At 45.6% G+C, this 22973-nt stretch overlaps 1 protein-coding gene across 1 annotated transcript in view; it reads left to right on the top strand.

The window, feature by feature from the left end:
• Positions 1–33: 33 nt before the first annotated feature.
• Positions 34–22973, top strand: part of LOC308552031 (DNA mismatch repair protein Msh3-like) — a 60278-nt gene continuing 37338 nt past the window's right edge. Inside the window, exons 1-8 of the mRNA XM_081162999.1 lie at positions 34–330; positions 2336–2453; positions 5975–6195; positions 8097–8312; positions 10451–10567; positions 10850–10967; positions 12784–12920; positions 15046–15212. Coding sequence (XP_081019125.1) covers positions 133–330; positions 2336–2453; positions 5975–6195; positions 8097–8312; positions 10451–10567; positions 10850–10967; positions 12784–12920; positions 15046–15212 — 1292 coding nt within the window. The 5' untranslated portion in view covers positions 34–132. The remainder of the gene's footprint in view (positions 331–2335; positions 2454–5974; positions 6196–8096; positions 8313–10450; positions 10568–10849; positions 10968–12783; positions 12921–15045; positions 15213–22973) is intronic.

Genomic DNA, 22973 nt, shown 5'->3' on the forward strand with positions numbered 1-22973 from the left:
CCGCCCCGCCCTCGCCCGCCCCGCGCTCGCCCGCCCCGCGCTCGCCCGCCCGCGACGTGCTCGCTCCCGCAGGCGCCCGGAGCTGGGCCGCGCTGGCTCTCGGCTCGCGCGTCCCGTCCTGCCCGCGCCTTCATGTCGCGCCGAGAGCCAGTCCCTGGCGGTGCGGCGGGCGCTCGTCCGGCCCCTGCAGGGCCAGCGGTCTCGAGCCGGTTCTTCCGGCCCAGCGGGCGCCTGCGCGCCGCCGCCTCCCGCTCGGGGGCCGCGCGGGGAGCACCCGCCTCCGCAGCGCCTCCAGCGACGGCTTTCCCGCCTCAGCGGCCGCAGCACGTGGTGGGTTCTGTTCCGGAGAGGGGGGGGCGGGAGCCAGGGGCGGGCGAGGAGGGGCGGGGCGCGGCGCCGGAAGAGGGGCGGGGCGCGGGCGAGGAGGGGCGGGGCGCGGCGCCGGAAGAGGGGCGGGGCGCGGCGCCGGAAGAGGGGCGGGGCGCGGGGGGGCGGGGCGCGGCGCGGGGGGGCGGGGCGCGGCGCGGGCGGGCAGGCAGGGACCCGCCAGCCGCCCTCCGCGCTGAGGCAGTTGGGAGACTGTCGCGTCCCCGGGTGACAGCCCAGGCCCGGGGCTAAGGGCTGGCCGGGGCAGCCCCTCCGGCGTCCTGACGCCCGTGGGGACAGGGCAGGCCCGCGGGAGAGGGTCGGTCTGGCCCCTTCCCGCCGCCGCCTTCCGCGCCCCGGGGCGGGGCTGGAGGAGCAGCCCCACGTCGTCCTCGCGGGCCTGTGGGACCCCGCCGTCGGCGAGCGCACCCGCGGCCGCGTCCCCGCCGCCTCCCGGGCCCTGCGGCGGGGGTGCCCGCGGAGCCCGCCCGCCCGCCCGGGCCGCGTTCCGCTCGCAGGAGGGCGAGGGGCGCGGAGCGGCTCGCAGGCGCCTCCGCGTTTTCACGGGGCAGCGTGGCCCGTCGCAGCCTTGCCCCGTCCCCTCCGTTTCTCCGCGGGTGCGTGGCCTTGTCCTGGGCGCCGACGGCGGTCCGCAGGTCGGCGCTCTGCGGGCCCTGCCTCGCGCCCGCCGTCCCGAGGGTACTGGGGGACCTGGGGCTTGACGGGCTTCCCGCCGACCGCGGGTCACCGTCTCGTGGCGTGGTCGGTGGTGACCGTCAAGTGCAGTCACAGCCAGCGCTCGAGGGGCCCGTCTTTACTGCCCAGCCGACTGCCCGGCGCTAGACGGGCACCTCCTGCGCGTCAGGGTGCTTCTCTGGACGAGGGAGCCCAGTGGCTGAGGTGCCACGTCCCACGGGCGCGCTGGCTGCGCGAAGGGGCGGCCTCGCTCCCTGGGGCTCCCCGCGGGCGGGTGCGAGGCGCCCCCCACCCTGGGGCGCTGACAGCCTTCCTCAGGGTCTCTCCAGGCCCCCCCCCCACCCTGGGGCGCTGACAGCCTTCCTCAGGGTCTCTCCAGCCCCCCCCCCCGCCCTGGGGCGCTGACAGCCTTCCTCAGGGTCTCTCCAGGCCCCCCCCCCCGCCCTGGGGCGCTGACGGCCTTCCTCAGGGTCTCTCCAGCCCCCCCCCCACCCTGGGGCGCTGACAGCCTTCCTCAGGGTCTCTCCAGGCCCCCCCCCCCGCCCTGGGGCGCTGACAGCCTTCCTCAGGGTCTCTCCAGGCCCCCCCCCGCCCTGGGGCGCTGACAGCCTTCCTCAGGGTCTCTCCAGGCCCCCCCCCCGCCCTGGGGCGCTGACAGCCTTCCTCAGGGTCTCTCCAGGCCCCCCCCCCGCCCTGGGGCGCTGACAGCCTTCCTCAGGGTCTCTCCAGGCCCCCCCCCACCCTGGGGCGCTGACAGCCTTCCTCAGGGTCTCTCCAGCCCCCCCCCCCCGCCCTGGGGCGCTGACAGCCTTCCTCAGGGTCTCTCCAGCCCCCCCCCCCGCCCTGGGGCGCTGACAGCCTTCCTCAGGGTCTCTCCAGCCCCCCCCCCCCCCGCCCTGGGGCGCTGACAGCCTTCCTCAGGGTCTCTGCAGGCTCCAAACCGACGGCGGGCAGGAAGGGCGGCAGGGCCCTGCTGTCGGTTAGAAGTGCGTGTAAATTACCTCGCAGCCTCGTGGTTGTGGATTAGCGGTGACGCCAAGCCTGACTTTCGGTTGTGGGCTGGCAGTGACGTCACATCTGACTTCCTGTTGTGGCTTAGCAGTGACGTAATGTCTGACTTCCGGTGTGGCTTAGCGGTGACGTCATGGCTGACTTTCGGTTGTGGGTTGGCGGTGACGTCACGTCTGACTTCCGGTGGGGCTTAGCGGTGACGTCATGGCTGACTTTCGGTTGTGGGCTGGCGGTGACGTCATGTCTGACTTCCCCCACACAGGCCGCAAACACCGACGCAAGCGCCAGGAGACCCCCGGAGAGTGACGGGCCTGTTGAAAAGCGAGCAAAGCGAGCCCGGGACGGGGGCGGCCGCGGTGAGTCGGCGCCGGGGAGCCCCGGTGAGTCCTGCTGCTCCGCGCTCGCCGCCGTGGCTCTGAAACGGCTGCGTTACCCGGCGCGCGGCGGGGCTCCCGGCGCAGACAGGCCTCCGCTGCGCCTGCGCACGGGGCCCGCCGGCCGCGCTGCTGGGTCGGGGTCGGCGGTGCAGGGCGGAGCTGCCGGTCTGCAGCGTGGCTGTAGTTTCCTCTAGATTATTTTTGTCTTGATTATAAAAGTAAAACATGTTTGTTGTAAAAAAAGCAATACAGAAATGTAGAAGGTGGACAGTGATAGGCCCACAATCCCTCCCTCTCAGTGAGGCCTACTGCTAACTTGGGGGGAGACTGTATGTTCTTTCAGGTCTTTCTATTTATTCACATGTATGTGTATACACATAGACCCACAAATTAGTTAATATTCTATAAGTTTTATACTGTATATGCTAATTTGCAACTATCTTTTTCCACTTAACAGAACGTTTTGGAGAATTTCCATCTCAGGACATGTAGCTCTCCCCTGTCCTTTTTTATCATGGAGCTACCTTTTCCATATGCAGAAAGGTTTTGGCTAAAGCCACCATTCCTGAGGTCCTAGACCTCTGTAGGCGTTGGGTATACAGCTGGTTGAGCAGATTTTTCTGTTTTTTGCCTCAAGAATATGTGATAAGGGAAGACGGAAAACGCTCCTTTCTTCATTACCCTCGTAGCTGAACTGAACTGCCCGCAGCTCGGGAATGAAGCGCGGCAGAACCTCCGGGGGCGGGGCCGGGGCCGCGGCCGCTCCCGCGCGGGTCTCAGCCCGCCGCTCGCCAGTCCCGGTCCCTAGTCCGCAGAGCTCCAGATTGGCCAAGTGAACTCTGAAGCTTATGGAAATAAGGCCATAGACATGGCGGTTGTTGAAACAGGAACTTTAAATACAGTTTACTTAATAAAAATAAATACTGGGAAGAAAAAAAGAGCATCCACCAGCCAGAAGAGTCACTGGCTACTTCACCTAAAGTTGTTTTTTCCAATTACAGTTGACAGTCACTACTATTTTATGTTAGTTTCACGTGTACAGCATAGTAGTTAGACATTTATGTAATTTACGAAGTGACCCCCTGATAAGTTTAGTGCCCACCGGACACCATCAGTAGTTACTACAATATCGTTGGCTATAGCCCCTGTGCTCTGCTTACATCCCCATCACCGCAGGTGTCTAACACGTTAGCTTTAGATTCTGTCTTTGGCAAGATTTGCCCTCCACCCCCATCCTGGGGAAGGTTTTTTGTATCCTTAGGAAGGACTCCCTTGTATAATATACAAACTTTTTCTTTATCCCTCACCTGAGGATACTACTTCCATTGCTTTTCAGAGAGAGCGGAAGGGGGAGAGAGAGACATATCAATCGGTTGCCTCCCGCAGGCACTGGGGCCAGGGATCAAGCTTGCAACTGAGGTACGTGCCCTTGGCCAGAACTGAACCCAGGACCCTTCAGTCCGCCGGCTGATGCTCTAACCACTGAGCCAAACCTGCCAGGGCACAAACTTAACTTTTGAAGAGTGATTCAGTTATATATTTTCAAAGGGAGAGAGTAATAGTAAATAGGATGAATATATACAATTGAAGAGATTCAAAGAGACATTTTTCTAGCTATGAGATTAACAGGAGATAAGATAAAGTATCCATCTGAAAAGAGGTTTTTAAACTTTTAGAAATGAAGAAGACATACCACTTACCTCAGTGTTTTTGCTTTAGGGAAGGCAGGAGACGATAAACGCAGTCCCAGTTTCCTGATGTATAATACTAGCTACTTAATAGCATTGCTCCAGCCCTGGCCGCTGTGGCTCGGTCGGAGTGTCAGTCCCTTCAGGAAGCATCTCTGGGCTGCAGGTTTGATCCCCAGTGAGGGCTGTGGGGGTGCGTACGGGAGGCAACTGATCCATGTTTCTCTCCCTTCCTCTTTAATCAGTAAAACATCCTCAGGTGAGGATTAAAAACAAAAAGGCCCTGGCCAGTGTGCTCAGCGGTTACAGTGTCAGCCCTCACACCGAAGGGTCTTAGGTTCGATTTCCAGTCACGGGCTCGTGCCTGGATTGCAGGTTCCCTCCCTGGCCCTGGTTGGGGCTGTGTCTCTCATACCAGTGTTCCCCCCCTCTCCCTCCCCGCCCTTTCCACTCTCTAAAAATCAATGGAGGGGGAAATACCCTCAGGTGAGGATTAACAACAACAAAAATAATGTTGCTCTAAAGGGTGAAATAATGTTTTCTGGCACATAGCAGATAACTGGTAAGTGGTCACTTCTTTTATGGATTGATTGCTTATGAATAACTTCTAGTTAGCAGACTGATAAATGCTGTAGAGAGCTATGACCTTGTTACAGGAACACAGAGAAAGAAAAGATTGTTTTTAAGCTGGGGAATTAGTGGAGCGTTTCATGGGAAAGGTAGCTTTGAGATGGCTCTTGATGAATGAGTGCAGGTTTGACATGTGGAAATTGGGGGCTAGGCCATACCACAGAGAAAGACTAGCATGAGCAAAGCTTGGAGGCAGGAGAGCAGCTGTGCCTGGAGTGGTTTCCTTGGTGCACTCTTGGCGTCAGCATCTCTAGGTCTTTCGCATGGAGCTGGTCAGATTTTCCAGTCAAGAGTCTCCCCAGCTTCTGCCTTAGGGGACAGCCCTGTTCTGAGAAGAGGCTCTTAGAAGAGGCTGCGTTTCTCAGCACACAGCAAGACTATTTCCGTTTGTATTCTTTTGGCTTAGGCACAGTAGTGTGCCTGTTTTACCTTTTCCAGAGAAGTCTCCAATTCTCTGCTGATGTGGCGGATGGACAGCTGCCCTTGAGTTAGGACATGGGGTCTAGGGATCAAATTACTTTGAGCCAATCCTCGTTATTTTATAACCTCCCTTTATTCCATTTTCAGAGCTACAGGTGTCCTAATTCCTGAGCCTTTTAAGTATTTTGTGTTGTGAGTATAGGACTGGTTCTTGGTTTTCTCCACTGCTGATTTAGGATGTAGGCTTCCGGTATGCTAAGTTGGTTGTTGCTCATTCATTTTTTTCTTCTAGCTTCAGGTATTTCACTTGCAATACTCTCCTCTCCTTTTCTTTCTGTACATATGGGCTTAAAGCTTTAAAAAAAAAAAAAAAGGAAGAAAGAAAGTAAAACCCTATAGTTTCTAATGGGCTTTTAGGACCAAGTAAAATAAGAAAGTAGATGTATATTTTAAGTGTGCTATGCTTATTTTGAACCCAAGTTACTTTATTTTCTTATTATGTTATAACTAGAGTCATTGCTTTAGTACAAAACTCCCTCTTTAAAAATCCAATGCTGGTTGGGGGAGGGGTGGGGAGATTAATCAAAGAACTTATATGCCACGGACAATAGTGAGAAGGCCTTGGGGGGGGGGTTCGGGGTGAAGGGGATCAATGAGGGGGGAAGGGGGACATTTGTAATACTTTGAACAATAAAGATAAATTTTTTAAAAATCCAATGCCGGCTATGAATTGACGTAATGAGACAAAATACTATTGTTATATTTTCTTCTGATTTACTAACTAAGAGTCAAGGAAATGTCTGAGGACCAGGATTGTTTTAAAGTCTCTGGAAAAATTGAAAGAATTCTGCCGCGATTCTGCCCTTCCTCAAAATCAAGTCCAGAGAGAGCCTCTTCAGGAGAGATTTGCAGTTCTGCCAAAATGTACTGATTTCGACGATATCAGTCTTCTGCGTGCAAAGAATGCAGTTTCTTCCCAAGAGTCCAGATCTCAAACTAGTCAGAAGGTGTGTAACAGAGTGACAAATACCCAACTCCCCAGAATGGTAGGTTCTAAAGTGCCTTGAGGTTCTTTGGGTCCACTCGGGGCATGGTTCCCAAACTTGGCTGATCATCTGAATTAGTTCAGGGAACTTTTACCTTTTATTTTATTTTATGTTATTTTATTTTATTATTTTATTTTATATTTTATTTTATTATTTTATTTTATTTTATCTTTTTATTTTACTTTATTAAGTCCCTGGAGATTCTGATTTACTGTGTATTAAGGAGGGATGAATTGGTTGTATTAAAACAAAACAAAGCAAAAGCTTCAGGTGATTCTGATGTATGGGGCGTGGATAAGGAGCCATTCACTGACTTGGGGGATTCTTTGCTGATAGGACAAGCTCAGTTTCTTAAAGTCCTCTTTATGGCCTCCATGGTCAACTGGGATGGTCACAGTGGGCCACTTATATAGATGTTCTGAGGTTTTCAGTTGAAAGCTTGGCTGACATAAAGTAAATTCAAAGGTAAACCAACTGAATATGGGTCCTTCTACTGTTTTATAATTTATTGATGTTTTTCACCATTGCAAACTCAGGGAATTTAACTCTTGCTCCATCATTGAAATCTACAATTCATAATAGTGGTTTTCAGCCCAGCTTTAAATTAGAATCTCTGGAACACTTAAAATACTGATAGCAAAACTTTTCCTTAGAATTATATAACTGGTTTTTAACTGTTTTTCAATAAGAACTGGACGTGGACTTTGTTTAAGAACTCTCACTTTAATGTGCAGCCTGATTGAGAACCACTGTATTAGAGAAGTAGTCTTTACTTTTTTTTTCTTTTTTTTTTGAGTGATTTAAATCTAATGAAAGCTATAGATTCTTTTCTCAGAAAAATACCAAGCTAAAATCCATTGGCTTATCTTAGGTCATCACGGGAAAAGGGTGTTTTTGTTCTTTAGTACCTAAAAGCAGTTAGCCAGAATCTCATAAAATACAGAGGTTGAGCATCGACCCATGAACCAGGAGGTCACTGGATCAGTTCCCTATCAGGGCACATGCCTGGGTTTTGGGCTCAATCCCCGGTAGGGGGCGTGCAGGAGGCAGCCCTTCAATGTTTCTCATGGATGTTTCTATCTCTGTTTCTCTCTACCCCTCTCCCTCCTCTCTCTCTAGAAAAATCATTAAAGTATTAAAACATTTTATCTACTAAAGTTCACAATTTATTAATTGGGGAATTTACTGTAGGACCTCACAAGAGCCTGTTTACTATAGCTTTATGAATAGAATGACCAACTTGGCATCTCTGATTCATAGAAAATTAGAAGTAACCAGTTAGAAGGGACACCTAGAAGTAGTATATGGATATTATTACAAGTGATAGCTGAGTATTTAATGGCATGGAAGGACACAGACAAATGGAAAAAAGCTACTGAATAAACTTGAATGCCCAGTGGTCTGGGACTGTTAGTGTGGGCTCAACAACCCCATAAGTCTTGATAGGTCCTAAAATTCCCATTTTATTAACCTGATCAGCCTGAGTTGTCAGGACAAGTTAAACTGAGTTCAGAATGCCGTCTCTGGGAACGTGAAAGACTACAATGTATCTGAGGAGTATTTTGCTCCAAGTGCTGAAAAAATGTTGCTTACTGCTCAAGTATACAGATTGACCTGTGTATGTGAACCTTTTTCCTGGATGCCTCCTCTCACTCAACATATGAGTAAGGACTTTATAGTAAGGAGTTTTTCCCCCTAGGAAATACATATATATAAATTTCAAACCTACCAAAAAAATTGCCTTAATATACTGTGTTCCCCTCAGATTCACCAGTTAGGTTTGTGTCAAATTTGCAGTCTCACTCTGGGAACTAATGTTATGGTTAGTACTTTTTAAACTCTCAAAATCTCTTGGTTGCCAGGACAAGACACTTTCTGATCTCAGTCATTTTGGATCACCACATGGGAGTTGTGAAAACTTACAGAAAATCTCTGATTCTAAACCACCTAACAAAAGAACCAAAAGCATCTACACACCGTTAGAATTACAGTACATAGAAATGAAGCAGCAGCAGAAAGATGCAATTCTGTGTGTGGAATGTGGATATAAGTATAGATTCTTTGGGGAAGATGCAGAGGTAAGTTGTTTTTTCAAACACTGTTTCATATTTTTCTTGTCCAGCCTTAAATATTTTCCAGTTTTTTTCATTTTTGTTTTTTTTAAATATATTTTTATTGATTTCAGAGAGAGGAAAGGAGAGGGAGAAAGAGAGAGAGAAACATCAATGATGAGACTCATTGATCGGCTGCCTCCTGCACGCCCCCAACTGAGGATCGAGCCTGCACCCCGTGCATGTGCCCTGACCGGGAATCGAACCGCGATCTCCTGGATCCTAGGTCGATGCTCAACCACTGAGCCACGCCCGGTTGGGCCAGTTTTTTTGTTTCATTTTTTGACCTTATGAAGAAGTTTATGTAATCAATTACCCTTTAAAACTGCTGTCCTGTAGCACTAGCCGATTTCACTCAGTAGCTAGAGCCTCAGCCCTCGGACTGAAGGGTCTTGGGTTCGATTCTGGTCAAGGGCACGTACCTTGGTTGCAGGCTCGATCCCAGGCCCCTGTCGGGGCACGTGAGGGAGGCAACCAATCAGTGTGTCTCTCTGACATCGATGTGTTCTTTTTCTCTCTCTCCCACTCTCTCTGAAAAGCAATGAAAAAATATCCTCGGGTGAGGATTTAAAAAAAATGAAAAGCTTTCATTTAAAGTAAAAACTAGAACACAAACGTGTTGAGTGCTAGACTGGTGGGGAAGGAGATGAGGGTTCCTGTTGGAATGTTGGTGCTCCTCCATGGTATTCACTTAATACCTTTCATCCATCAAAAGCTGGACGAATCAATTAGTAAGTGAACCATAATCATGTGTTTCCTAATGAAAACTCCAGCAAGGAAAAATTTTTGAGATGTAAGTTCCTCTGTTTATCCTTAATTTATGAATTTTCACAGCCAGTAGCATTGTTAAGTCTCAATAGAAGAGCCCATTAACTCTACCAGCCACCAATAATGTTTGAAGTCTTACAGGTCTCTCTATATTAGTCACGTTGCTATCTTGGTCTAAGTTGGGTTTGTATTTAATTTGGGGTATTTGACGTAGGCCTAAGTTAAGAAGGTTAGAAGTGAACTTGAGTATTTAAGGGCAGGCTTAAGGAAATGCTTTGTTGGAGTCCTGGGTGGTTTTGATGATTCCATAGTTTTCAGGCCTGGTTGGGTTGCACACCATCAGAGTGATGAGGTGGCACTTCTGCCTCATGGATGGGGAGTGAAGACTTGGCCAACTTTTTTCTTCCAGTTTCCTAAATCCTGTTGTGGCAGGAAAGTGGTATTGTCTAGTTCAGATGACATTGGGCTGTGTTCTGTGTTAAAAGTCAGATTTGAGACAGCACGTTTGCTGCAGACGGGAACACGTATGTAGTTAGTACCCGATAAGTGAAGGGGTGAAAGGAAATACTGTTCTCTCCCCTTCTCTCTAGGTCAAATGATAGATTTAGCCTTGACCACAGTAAAGGCTTATGTTTTCCTGCCCTGCCCTGCCCTGCCCTGCCCTGCCCTGCCCTGCCCTGCCCTGCCCTGCCGGGATGAACTAACACAGTTCAGAAATGGATAGGGTAGGGGAGTAAGAATGTTGGAATGAGAGCTCTGTGGCTCTGGTGGGCAGCCTCCGAGCCGTGGTCCTGTCTAGGAGGCAGGGTGTCAGGTGACTGCCCGGCTCTGCATTTCTATCACTCATGCATCAGAATTGGCTAACCTCGCCAGGGGGTTCTCTTCTCACTTCCTCAAAGATGCCCTCTGTCCAAGTGGGTTTATAATTTATGTACACATACCCTTAGTATCTCCTAATTTTCAGTTATTTGCATGTGCTATGGTATCAAATTCTTATTCCATTACAGTTTCTTATTCTAGTCCCATTACAGAGAAAGCTCAGCACTTTAAAGTTTTGATGGAGCTAAGGACGTAGAAAAGGACCTGTCATTTACTTCCGAGTCATTTGTAGATACAGATGCTGACCCAGAGCTTAGGCCATGGGAACTGCCAAAAATACCAGGTGAAACTGTAGGCTCCTGCATAGGGAATGACTTCTAAACTTTTTATCGATGTACCACAGAGAAGGGCACAAGTCCTGCGGGTTTATCTCAATGGATTTTTAACAAACTGAACAAATATCACACAGGGGATCTTGAAATAGAAATTTATTGATATTCTCTATTTCAATTTTTTAGATTGCAGCCCGGGAGCTCAATATTTATTGCCACTTAGATCACAGCTTCATGACAGCGAGCATACCGGCTCACAGACTGTTTGTGCACGTGCGCCGCCTTGTGGCAAAGGGATATAAGGTCAGCTTTGGCTTCAACTTGTGGGAAAAGGGGTCCGATTCTCTTCCAGAGAGAAAACATGTTTTGTAAGGTGGTAGCTCTAATCGGTTTAGAATTTGGCATTTTGGGGAAATGAAAGTATGTCATAATTATTAGCATTATATCTTCATGAGCTTTAACATATTAGATATTTAGGCTAAATTTTTAAAAAACTGGTGTTTTAGTTAACCTTTTAAAATCTCAAAACATGTTTTAAAATTTTTTATCATGTTTGATATTTAATATTTCTTATTTCTGTTGAAGGTAGGAGTTGTGAAGCAGACTGAAACAGCAGCGCTGAAGGCCATTGGGGACAACAAAAGTTCACTATTTGCCCGGAAATTGACTGCTCTTTATACAAAATCTACACTTATTGGAGAAGATATCCTTTTTGAATGGGAAATTTTCTCTTAAATTTTAGAAATCTTTGTTTTAAGGAGCACTTTAAAAAAGCACTGTTCTCTGGATGGGTATCTTTTTGGTGATGAGGCGGTGTCATTCCTCTAGCTTTCCGTCAGTGTGCTCCTGAAGAGCTGTGGGTTGGTAATGGCTGGAAACACACACTGTTTTTTTCTAATGCGGTAGTGAAGGAGAGTGCATCATACTTTAAGAGCAAGAAAAAGGACAGCCTGATAAAAGATGACTGCCGGTTAGCAACTAACTTGCAGTCACAACTTTCCTGTGCCAGTATGGGCAGTGGTTAGGCACTTAGGCTTATAAGCTCCTTCAGATCGTCCTAAACAGGACCTAAAAATAACTTCCTAACTTCAAAATGAGAAAAGAAAACCACGAAGTCAACACACAGTGAACTGCTCATGGAATATAGTCCATCTTCTTTAATTGTTAGCTTCATGAAAATTGTATTATTTTTGAGAGTGGATTATAGGTGAAGCTTTCTCACTTTTTAAGAATCCTTAGTGTGCACAATGATTGCCCCAAAATTTATGGCCATTCATAAATTCAGTGAGTTATTTAAAGCAAGAGGACTTTAATAGAAAAGTCATAAAATTCTGTCAATTTTTTAAAAACAAATAATTATGTATAAAATGAAATAAGGATATATTTTCAAATGTATATGAGATGGAGTCAGATCTCGGGATGAAAGGATATAAGGGTGAAGTCTTAAGTGATACTGCATGAAAGTAAAATTTCTGTTTCAGGTTATTACAAACCTGCATATTTAGAGACCTGCTCAGATTCTGTCCAAATGGTGAAGACTTTTGTTTTATTAATATCATGAATAGGGAATGGCTATCACTCAAGATGAGCCCCAAGCCATGAACAGTTCTGTGTACTCCACGCTGATGAGGCTGTAAGACTCTGGTAATTTTATTGTTTCTTTTGCCTGAACTTGAGTCTCTTAACGGAATCCTAAAACAGTTCTCCTCTCTGCTTCTCTTCTGCTACTGCGATAGCTCCTCTGCTGATGCCCAGATTGGATGTTCCCAGACTGACCTTGTCTAAAATCAGCATTTATCCCTGAGAATTTAATTGATGGACTCAACACATATTCACACACGTATACACACACATGCACATACACATGTATGAATGTATGTTTCTGTTTCCTTTTTTGTTTTTTTGCGCGTTTTTCTATAGTTTTTTTAAAAATACATTTTCATTAATTTCAGAGAGAGGAAGGGAGAGGGAGAAATAGGAACATCGATGATGAGAGAGTCATGGATCAGCTGCCTCCTGCAACCCCCCCCCCCCCCCCCCCCCGTCCCGGATCGAGCCCACAGCCTGGGCATGTACTCCAACCAGGAATCGAACTTCGATCTCCTTGACACTCAGCCCCTGAGCCACGCCAGCTGGGCTATTTCCTTTTTTGGTTTTCTTTTCTCCTGAGAACTATTATGCACTTTAAAGGAGGAAAGTAATGTATACTATTTTAGTGTATTCACCCTTCGATTTACGGAATTATACATTAGGAGATGGTTAAAGATTCAAGTCTCAGCATCAGATAACATTTGGGTTTCCACAAGGTCTGAGGATCTCTCCTAGGCCCTTTGGAAGTGAGAAGATAATAGTTGTTGGTCCTCATGGAACTATGACCAGAGTGAATCAGAACAGTTAATGCTGTGTGGAAGATTTATGCACAGAGCAAAAATGCCTGGAAAAATGAATCGCTAATTTAAAGGAAAACACAGTTAATATTCATGGGAATGGAGTGTATACTCTTCTTTAATCATTGTTACATGTGAGCCCTTTGGCCCAGCTGGGTGACGCTCTCCATGCCGACGAGACGGTGACTGACGCCTCCAGTGGCTGTCTTCTGTGCATCTGTGAAAACATTAAGGACAAAAAAAAGGGGAACGTTTTTGTTGGAGTTGTGGTGAGTGCCTTGTAGGGGAAGGATGAGCGACAATGTCGGGTCTGGAAATAGGAGTAATCACGTGGTTTGTGAGGAGGGTGTCTGGTGAAGTGTGCTCTCACGTAATCGTACTTAAAAACACACATTTCCTCATAATTTCTGTATTAGATCACTAGTTTCAGTTTTCTCATATGGCTCCTTGGCGCTCTGCCAGGAGAGGTCAAGGTAGTTTCTGTTCCTGTGCTCTAGTTGTTTAGGGTTGCAGACAGACATGGTGATAGGCGTGGGTGTGAACAAATACAGATAGCAAGACAAAACACCAAACCAGCACATGCATGGATAGCAAAGGGTTTTACAGACTTCCTAGAGGTTTGAAATGGAATACAGATGATTGTGGGATTGTTGTATGTAGAATTGGAGGAAAGGATAGGTAAGGGAGGGGAAATGTAGTCGGCCAATACAAAACTTCATATTTAATTAATATTATGAATATTTACAACCAGTCTTCCAAATACATGTAACTTGCGAGTCTTAGTTTTATTGATCTTGCCTTCTGGCAATTTTTGAGTAAATTTGCCCATTTACAGACCTTCCTGGACTCTGCTCAGAATCTTAGACTTTTTAGGGCCCTTCAGAACTGTTAGGCTCCCATGTCTGTTGCAGATGTTACAATATAGACCATTTCTCTGATTAAAAAAAGCAAAGGGGTATTTGTTTGGCTGATAAATTTGTTACTTGAACTTCTATAAATGGCCTTTATAAATGGTTTGTAGAGTGGGAGATAAACTTACATATGTTACTAATGTACGTTAGTCCAGCCATCTCGGCACTAGAGGAAGTCCTTTGGGCTAGAATTAAGGAGGTTGCTTGAACCGAGAAATGAAAGATTTTTAAAAATTATGAAGTGTTCAAGAGGAAAAATGCATAAAAGAGGATACGTACCTACAGTGTAATGTGAGTTACCACTGAGGTCAGGAAATAGAACTACCTGCAGAAGGGCCCTTCCCTCCAGAGGGAACTAATCCAGATTTCTATGGGAATAATTTCCTTGCTTCCAGTTTTACTCCTTAAACTTCACACAGATGTAAACATATTGTATGTATTTTGGGGGGTCTTGCTGCTTTTGTTTAGAAAGTACTATTTGTGTACAAGGTTTACTTACGTGTGTCACTGGAGTTCTTCCACTGTCAGTTGCTGTGCTGTGTTTCATTTTATGATCTACAGTTTATTCAGTCTTCTGTTGACGTACGTGTGGGTTCTTTCCAGTTTTTGGTTTTACTAAGAACACTGCTATAAACCTTTCTGTACATGTGTCTGAGTTTCTCAGGACTATATACCTAGGGGAAGAATTGCTGAATTGTGGAGTATGGATGTTTTCAGCTTTCCTAGAAAGTGCTAGGCTGTTTCAGAAGCGGCTGCGTCAGTCGACTTCCCATCAGCCACGTATAAGTGTGGGGACTGGTTATTTTCCCTGTTAGCTAATACAGTCTGTAACTAGCCCCATACATTTCTTAAGTATCCGTAGTGGATAAGAGTGTGGCCTGTGGAGTCAGACTACATGAATCTTGGCTCTGCCCCTGTATCGCCCTGTGACCTTGGGAAAATCACTTAAGAACTTTTTTCACCTGTTTTAAACCGTGATCTTTTCTAGTTTATCTTTGCTGTTACTGGCTTGGGGTGATAGGGGTGGCTTTTAATTATCATGCTTAGTCCCTGGATGGATTGTCCCCTTGGGGTACATTCAGAGTTTGTTATATTTGATTTTTTTTTAAAGTTATACTTTTTATTTATTAACTTTATATCATTGATTAGTAATTTACTGCTACTCTTGTGGCCAGGTTACTAGGAACATGTCGCTTAGTTACTTTTAGTGACGACGACCGCTGTTTGTACAGTGCTTTATAGCTGACAAAGCCTTCGTGTCTGTTTTCGGATTGGGACCTTTTGACGACCCTCTGGGAAGCAGGCTGGCGTCGTCCTGCTAGAGTGGAGGAAACAGGGCTTGGTGACTTGTCACAGTCACTCTCTCAGGTTTGATAGGTCAGGAGGACTTGGACTTGGTGTTGCTCTAAAATCTCATTTAGCATAGTTTGGATGTTAGTGGACCTGACTCACTAAGAGTCTTTACGTTTTCATCTGTTTCCAGGGCGTGCAGCCCGCCACAGGAGCGGTTGTGTTTGATAGTTTCCAGGACTCTGCTGCTCGTTCAGAGCTGGAAACTCGGATACTGTGCCTGCAGCCGGTGGAGCTGCTGCTCCCATCACAGTTGTCAGAGCAGACGGAGTCGCTCATCCACAGGGTCACAGCGGCCAGGTAAGTGGGCGTGCACAGAGGTGTGGTCCAGCTCCGGGCCAGGCTGCACGCCTGGGCTGCTGTTCGTCCCCTCGGGGTGTGTACAGCAGGCTGCCGATGGATGTCTCTCTCACATTGCTGTTTCTCTCTCTCTATTCCTTTGTCTCTAAAAAAATTAATGAAAACATATCCTCGGGTGAGAATTAAAAAAAAAAGCTTTTAAGAAAAACAGATTTGCCTGTAATGGAGGACTTCATGTAGGACTGTGGAAGTTGGCTTTGTTAAAAGGGGTTAATGATATTAGTTGGTAATTAATCTTCAATTTCTGGAGATAATTTAGAGTTCATTTCTTAGGAAGTTTATATAATATTGAAAATGCGTTATCTAAGCCGTAAGTTTCAATTTGTGGCTGTGCCCATGACTCTTATTTATGAGATCTAAGGTCATACCTCTTCTTTATGAGGCGGTATGCCGGGCACTGTGGCGGAGAGAGGAAGATGTGGCTGTGGTTGGTGCCGGGCAGACTTTATACCCCAACTGGAGAGACAGATATGTACACAGCTAACTAGATTCACAAAGCACAATGTGTATTAAGTGACGATTGTGAAGGTGCCTCCTGGAGGAGTGTGGTGGGAGAAGGGACTGCAAAGGGCTGGGGCTCCAGGGAGGAGAGGTCCATATACTGGGGACTTTGGACCGGAGGCTGTGCAGGAGAGCCCGTGAAGAGTTTCCGTTCGCAGGATAACAAATCGGTTAGAAAATCAAACTAACTGAGTAAGTGAAGTTCTGTATGTTTTTTGTTCTTAGAGTTAGGAAGGTGCCTTTTTAATTGGACTTGAACATCTTTCAAAGTAGCTGTTATAATATGTTGTTCTGATGATCATATGAACCTGTGTTTATTTAGGAAAAGTTAGGAGTTACTAAAAAGATAAAAATATGTCAAATACTGCAGCCCAGAGATAGTTACCGTTAAACATTTTAGTGTCTTTTTCCCCTGTATGTATGTCATCTTTTTCTGTTTATGAACTTGGATTTATGTTTTGAATCAGTTTTGTATCCTGTTATTTTTTTTTACTTAAAATTTCCCATATATTATTTTCTGTATTATGGGAATTTTCAAACATATACAAAACTAGACAGAATGGTGTAGTGAACCCCCATGAACCTATCAACCAACTTTAACATTTCTCAACTCAGCCAATCTCACTCCATCTGTAACCCTACTCCTTCCTTCCTTGGATTATTTACTTGAAGCAAATCCTAGAGAACATCACTTGATCTGCCAATATTCAGTGAGTGCTCATGAAAACCAAATGACTACATAACATTCAGTCATATAAATGGATCATAACCTATCCATTCCTATTTTGTTATATTGCATTTTTTTTCTAGTATTTCAAATATTGTTATAATAAATATCCATGCATAGAAATATTTGTGTGTGTTTCCAATGATGTCCTTAAGCTAAATTCCTAAAAGTGGAATTCCTGGGTCAGAGGATATAAATATTTATAAAGTTCTTTTTTTTTTAAAAGATTCTTTTATTGATTTTTAGAGAGAGACAAAGGGAGGGGGGAGAGAGAGAGAAACATTGATATGAGAGCACAACATCGATTGGCTGCCTCCTGCACACCCTGTACCAGGGATCGAGCCCGCATCCCAGACGTGTGCCCTCACCGGGAATCAAGCTGGCAACCTTTCAGTGCATATCCAACCTTTCAGACAATATCCAACCAGCTGAGCCACACCAGCCAGGCTAAAGTTCTTGATTGCTTGCTAGAATTGGTAACTTCAAGTAATATTTCCACTATAGTATAGGAGACTTGTTTGAACCCTTGCCAGCATTTGGGGTGATAATTTAAATAATCTCTGCCAATCGGATAGATGAAAAATTTCACATCAAGTTTCCTTAATTTGTTTTGTTTTCTTTTAATTTATCTTTATTGTTAAGAGTATTACACGTGTCCCATTTTTCCCCCCATTGACCCCTTCCACGTCGCTCCCACCCCGTCACCAGGCCTTCACCCCATTATTGCCTATGTCCATGGGTTATGCATATATACATGTAACTTCTTTGATTAATCTCTTCCCACCCTCGACCCCCCCTTCCCTCTTCCCTCTGATATATGACTGTCTGTTGTATGCTTCAACGTCTCTGGGTCTATTTTGTTTGTCAGTTTATTTTGTTCAGTAGTCTCTTCTTAAAAAGAACCCTCAACATTTCATGTAGTACTGGCTTGGTGGTGATGAACTCCTTTAGCTTTTTCTTATCTGTGAAGTTCTTTGTCTGACCTTCAGTTCTAAATGACAACTTTGCTTGGTAGAGTCATCTTTGTTGTAGGTGCTTGCTTTTCATCACTTTGAATATTTCTTGCCACTCCCTTCTTTCCTGCAAGGTTTCTGTTGAGAAGTCAGCTGACAGTCACATGGGTGACCTCTTTTAGGTAACTAACTGCTTTTATGTCTTGCTGCTTTTAAGATTCTCTCTTTGTCTTAACCTTTGGCATTTTAATTATGATGTGTCTTGCTGTGGGCCTCTTTGGGTTCCTCTTCTTTGGGACCCTCTATGCTTCCTGGACTTGTAAGTCTATTTCTTTCCCCAGGTAGGGAAAGTTTTCTGTCATTATTTTTCAAATAGGTTTTCAATTTCTTGATCTCTTTCTTCTCCTTCTGGTACCCCGTAATGCGAATGTTGAGCCACATGAAGTTGTCCCAGAGACTCCTTACACTATCTTCATATTTCTGGATTCTTTTTTCTTTTTGCTCTTCTGGTTGCATGTTTTTTGCTTCCTCATGTTCCAAATTTCTGATTTGATTCTCACTGTCCTCTATTCTATTGTTGATTCCCTGTAAATTATTCTTCATTTCAGTTAGTGTAGCTTTCATTTCTGACTGGTACCTTATTCTGTCATTGATGATCTCACCAGTTTCCTTAATAGTGTTATTGAGATCCTTGAACATCCTTTTAACCATTATTTTGAACTCTGTGTCTAGTAGCTTGCTTGGCTCCATTTCCTTCAGTTCTTTTTCTGGATATTTTTTCTGTTCTGTCATTTGTGACATGTTTCTTTGCCTCCGCATTTTGGCTGCTTCCTGGTGTTTGTTTCTGTGTATTAGGTAGAGCTGCCATGTCTCCTGAAATTGGTAGAGTGGCTTGGTGTAGTAGGTGTCCTGTAGGGCCCAGTGGATGAGCCTCCCCAGTCACCTGAGCTGGGCCTTCTAGGTGCTCCCCTGTGTGGGCTGTATGCACTGTCCTATTGTAGTTGAGCCTTGGTTGCTGTTGGTGTCCCTGGGAGGCATTGACCCCCCGGCCAATCAGCTGTGAGGATCAGCTGCAACTACAGCCAAAGAGCTGCTGTGCTGGAGACACCCCTATGGAGCAGGATTTACTTCAGTGGAGCTTTGGTGTTCATCGAGTGCACCCTTTGAGTGTGTCACTCATAGATGTGGTAGGATTGTAATCCAGCATGGTTGAAGCTGACCACCAGGTGTGCTGTCTCTGGGGGCCTCCCGGGAGGTGCAAAGTCAGGCTCTGCCTATGCTCTGCCCAGGGCCACCCAGCATGAGCTACACAGCACTCTGTAGATGGCTGCTCCTTGTGCTGGGCTTTGAGGTGTCCAGGAGAGGCCAAAGTATGAACCAGTGCAGTCTGCCGCTAGTGCCTGGCCTGAGGCCACTTATCGAGAGGTATGGGGCACGCTGAGGTGAGCTGCTGCTTGTTTGAGAGATTTTAGGAAAGTCCTAAGTATACGGCTTAAGAGGCCACTTGCACAGAAAAGTTCCTGGAAATGGCTTGGATGAGCTTGTAGGTAGGGAGGGGCAGGGCCAAAGGTGTGAATCAGGTGCTGGTGATTCAAATATGGCACCTGCCTGCCGGCTGTGTGGGGGGAGGACTCTCCAAAGAAGCAATGGCCTCTGCCAGCTCTTCTGCCTGGGAGAATGCTACCCCTCCACCTCTCGCCCCAATCTCAGGCAAGTTAGTTCCTCCCCAAATGTCCCAGGTTCCCTTCAAGCTGCTGCTGGACACTGGAGCTCAGAGGGAGCACGTCTGAGTGAGGCCGAGCACGGGCCCTTTAAGAGGAAAGCCTGGGGTTCCCGCAGCCTCTGCAACCATCAGCGACAGTCCTCGCTGGTTTTCACAGCCTGAAGTTGTGGGGACTTTTCTTCCCCGTCCTGGATCCCTGGGCTGGGGGCCTGTTGTGGGGCTGGGACCCCTGCTCCTCCAGGAAACCCCCACCACTGAGATGTCCGTCCTGGGTTTAAATCTCCGCAATGGGGGTGGTCCCTTGGCTGCGTGTCCGAGATTCAGCCCTGATCCGCTGGCATCTCTGCCCCTCCTACTCGTCTCGATGCTTCTTTAGTTCCCTGGTTGTAGGGCTTCTGTTCAGCTAGGTTTCAGGAGGTTCTGAGTGATTGTGGTTCTGTATTTGAGTTGTAATTTTGATGTGGTTGTGGGAGGCGGCGGGTACAGCTCTTACCTACCCCGCCATCTTGATATATCATGTCGTTCTTAATTCCCTTCATAGTTTCCATATCTTTTTCATGCTGTTGAGCATCCTTAGATCAATATTCGGAACTCTATCTGATAGATTCCTAATCTTCATTTCATTTAGCTCTTCTTCTGGAGACTTCTCTTGTTCTTTCATTTGGGGCTTGTTTTTTTTTCTCCCCATTTTGGCTGCCTGTTTGGATTTGTTATTGTGTATTAGGTAGATCTGCTAGGACTCCCAGTCTTTTGTATGGTCTCTGGTGCAAGCCAGTGTAAGATGCTGTTTGTGTCTGGCCTTGAGAACCCTGCTTGACGTTTTCCATACTCCACAGCCTGTGGTTCCCTCTGCTGGGGCTGGGTGTGTTTCCATAAATTATGTTTTAGAATTTACGTTGTGTTAGGATGATGTAATATATACATATATGCATTTAAACTATGATTATCTCAAAGCATGTAAATCTGGAGTGTAGTTTATGAAGTTAAATATTTTTCTTCAAATGAGATACTTCAAAATCTTACTCCCCAAAATGTGTTTGGAATACTTATTTGCACAGGAATTTGTTAGTCTAATTGTTCAGATTTCTTTTTAATAGAAAATTTTCAGCTATAAATTATATGGCAAATACCAGAAGCTTTATTTTTCATTACATTAAGTATGATTTACATGCAATAAAGTTTATGCATTTTCTGTGGATGAGTCAATTAATTTTGACAAATATATACATCAATGTAGCCATCTCCAGCAATTAAGAAGAGCATTTCTATTTTCCGAGAAAGCCCCTGTGCCTCTTTACAGTCATTTTAGCCCCACCTCCACCTCCTACTCCAAGCAAATACTGATCTGATTTCTCACTATAGGATGTTTTAGATTCTTAGAATTTCATATATATGGAATCATTACAGTATGTGCTCTTTGGTGTCCAGATCCTTTCAGCATAGGTCCCATGAAGTTCACCTATATTATTAAGTATGTCAGTAATTCATTCCTTTCTGTTATTCAGGAGAATTGAATTGTATGAATATACCAGAATTTGTTCATCCACTCACTTGCTGAACATTTGGGTGTTTGGATTTTTCAGTAAAACCTGTAAAACATATGTGTAACTAGGCTTTTTATGGACATATCTTTTTATTATGGGTAAATTGGAGTGGATTTCTGGGCTGTGTGGGTAAGTATATGTTTAACTGTGTAAGAATGGGCCAAACTAAGTTTTTAAAAGCAGTGCCTCAATTATACACCCTACCAGCAGGATAAGAGAGTTGTAGTTGTTCCACATCTTTGCTACCTCTTGATATTGCCAGCCTTTTAAATTTTAGCCATTATGATGAGTGTGAAGTGGCATCTTGTTTTGGTTTTAGCTTGCTTTTTCTGATAACCAGTGATGTTTCATGTGCTTATTGGTTATTCCTATATCTTCCTTTGCCTATTTAAAAAATTGAGTTGCTTATGATAATTGAGCTGCAAGAACTCTTTCTAGATTCTGAATAAAAACCTACTATCAGATACATGTATTGTGAATATTTTCTTCCACTCTGTGGCTTGACTTTTAAATTCTTGATGACCTTGGAAGGATAGAAGGTTTTAATTTTGATAGAAGTCCAATTTATCAGTTAATTCTTTTATAGTTAGAGCTTTTTGTGTCCTGAGAAATCTTTGCCTACTTCAGGGTCATGAAGATTTTCTCTTATGTTTTTTTCTAGAAGTTTAATTGTTTTAGCTTTTACTTTTAACTCTGTTAAATATTTTTATTTAATTTTGGCCACAGTATGTGAGTAAGGGTTGAAGTTCCTTTTTCTCCTTAGTATGTAGTGTTGGACTTTCTATGTCTTTTGTTTTCTCATCTTTGAAGACAGCTATTTAAGTGACCTTTGAGTAACTCCTTTAGTTTCAACTTTTGAAAGGAAAATGCCTTGTGTCTATTTAAAATCATTTCAAGCATCAGAAGTAGGTGAGGTGGGATTTTGTGGAGGAGCTGTGGTTTCTAATATCACACATTAGATTTTCCCCACCTTCATCCCCTGTTACCCTGGAGTGAAAAGGGTGCGGTTAGAGACATACCTTGGTAGCTGCTGAGAGTAGTCATTATTGCTGACATGTGGTTTATTTGTGCTCATCCTGCCCAGTGACTTTTATCCTAAAGCTCTCTCCCCCTTTTCCCTTCTCCTTTGAGCACAACAGTAGCAGTAATAATAACAGCAATAACTAACACTGTGTATTAGGCACTATTCTGAGGGCTTCATATTTATTGACTGCTTTAATGTTCACAAACACCCTGTGAAGGATCTACTATTCTTTTGATACAGATTTTATAGATGAGGAAACTGGGGCAGAGAGATGTTGAGCCCAGGATTATACAGCTAGTTAAGTGGCAGAACTGGGATTCAACCCAGACTTCCTGGCTCTGAAGTGTATGCTCTTAACCACTACGTCGTATGGCCTCTAGGAATAACACAGGAGAGCAGCCATTCCTTCCTTCACTCCTGCTTCTGGATTTCAAAAGGAGTAATATTTTATAGCATAGTTGACATTTTGGCTAATATCTTATGAAATTTTCATTCCTTTATAATGCATATTACAGTTTGTGTTTCTATCTCTGGCAGTAAAGTTTCTGACAAAAAGCCTGTGTGCCAAAAACAAAGTCACTCTCTTTCTTAAGGTCTTACTTTGCAAACTGCAGTCCCATGTGTCCAATAGAAAGCTCAGGCCATCCTAGCCTGTGGTCATCCTTCTGGGAAAGCATCGGAGAGGAGGTGGGCCTGGCCCACTTGTTAAATAAGAATGTACACACTGGGCTGGGGTGTGGTATGTGCAGATGGGTGGTAGAGAGAGACCCAGGACTGGGATGGGCTGAGACATTAAGAAAGGATGGAGATTTTAAAATATCCTTACAGGGGAATTCATCCTTAGAGAAGATTCCCGGGGTCAGGGAAGAAGAGCAGGGAGGTCAGGACTACAGGCAGACCAACGGCCTCGTTAGGCCCTAGGGCTCTGCGCCTCCCATTCCCCCTTCTCCTTCTCTTTTCCTTTTGGGCTCCCAGGTCTGAGCGCTTGCAGCACTCCTGGCCTCATTGCAGATTCAAGTACTTTTCTGTCAGGTTTGCAGGACAGATCAGAAAGTTTCTGACAGAGCTTTACCTCACAAGGGTGGCAACCACTGTAGGAAAAAGTAAACCCTAAAGTTTAGAAAAGGCTAGAGAAGGGTTTACCAACACATGAATTTACCTAGTACAGAATTTTTATATCCAGATATTACCCCCCATCTCTTGTTTTTTGAACAGCACAACCATTGTGC

The sequence above is a fragment of the Miniopterus schreibersii genome (genome assembly GCF_964146895.1).
Source record: "Miniopterus schreibersii genome assembly, contig: HAP1_SCAFFOLD_34, whole genome shotgun sequence".
In the NCBI taxonomy this organism is placed as follows: domain Eukaryota; kingdom Metazoa; phylum Chordata; class Mammalia; order Chiroptera; family Miniopteridae; genus Miniopterus; species Miniopterus schreibersii.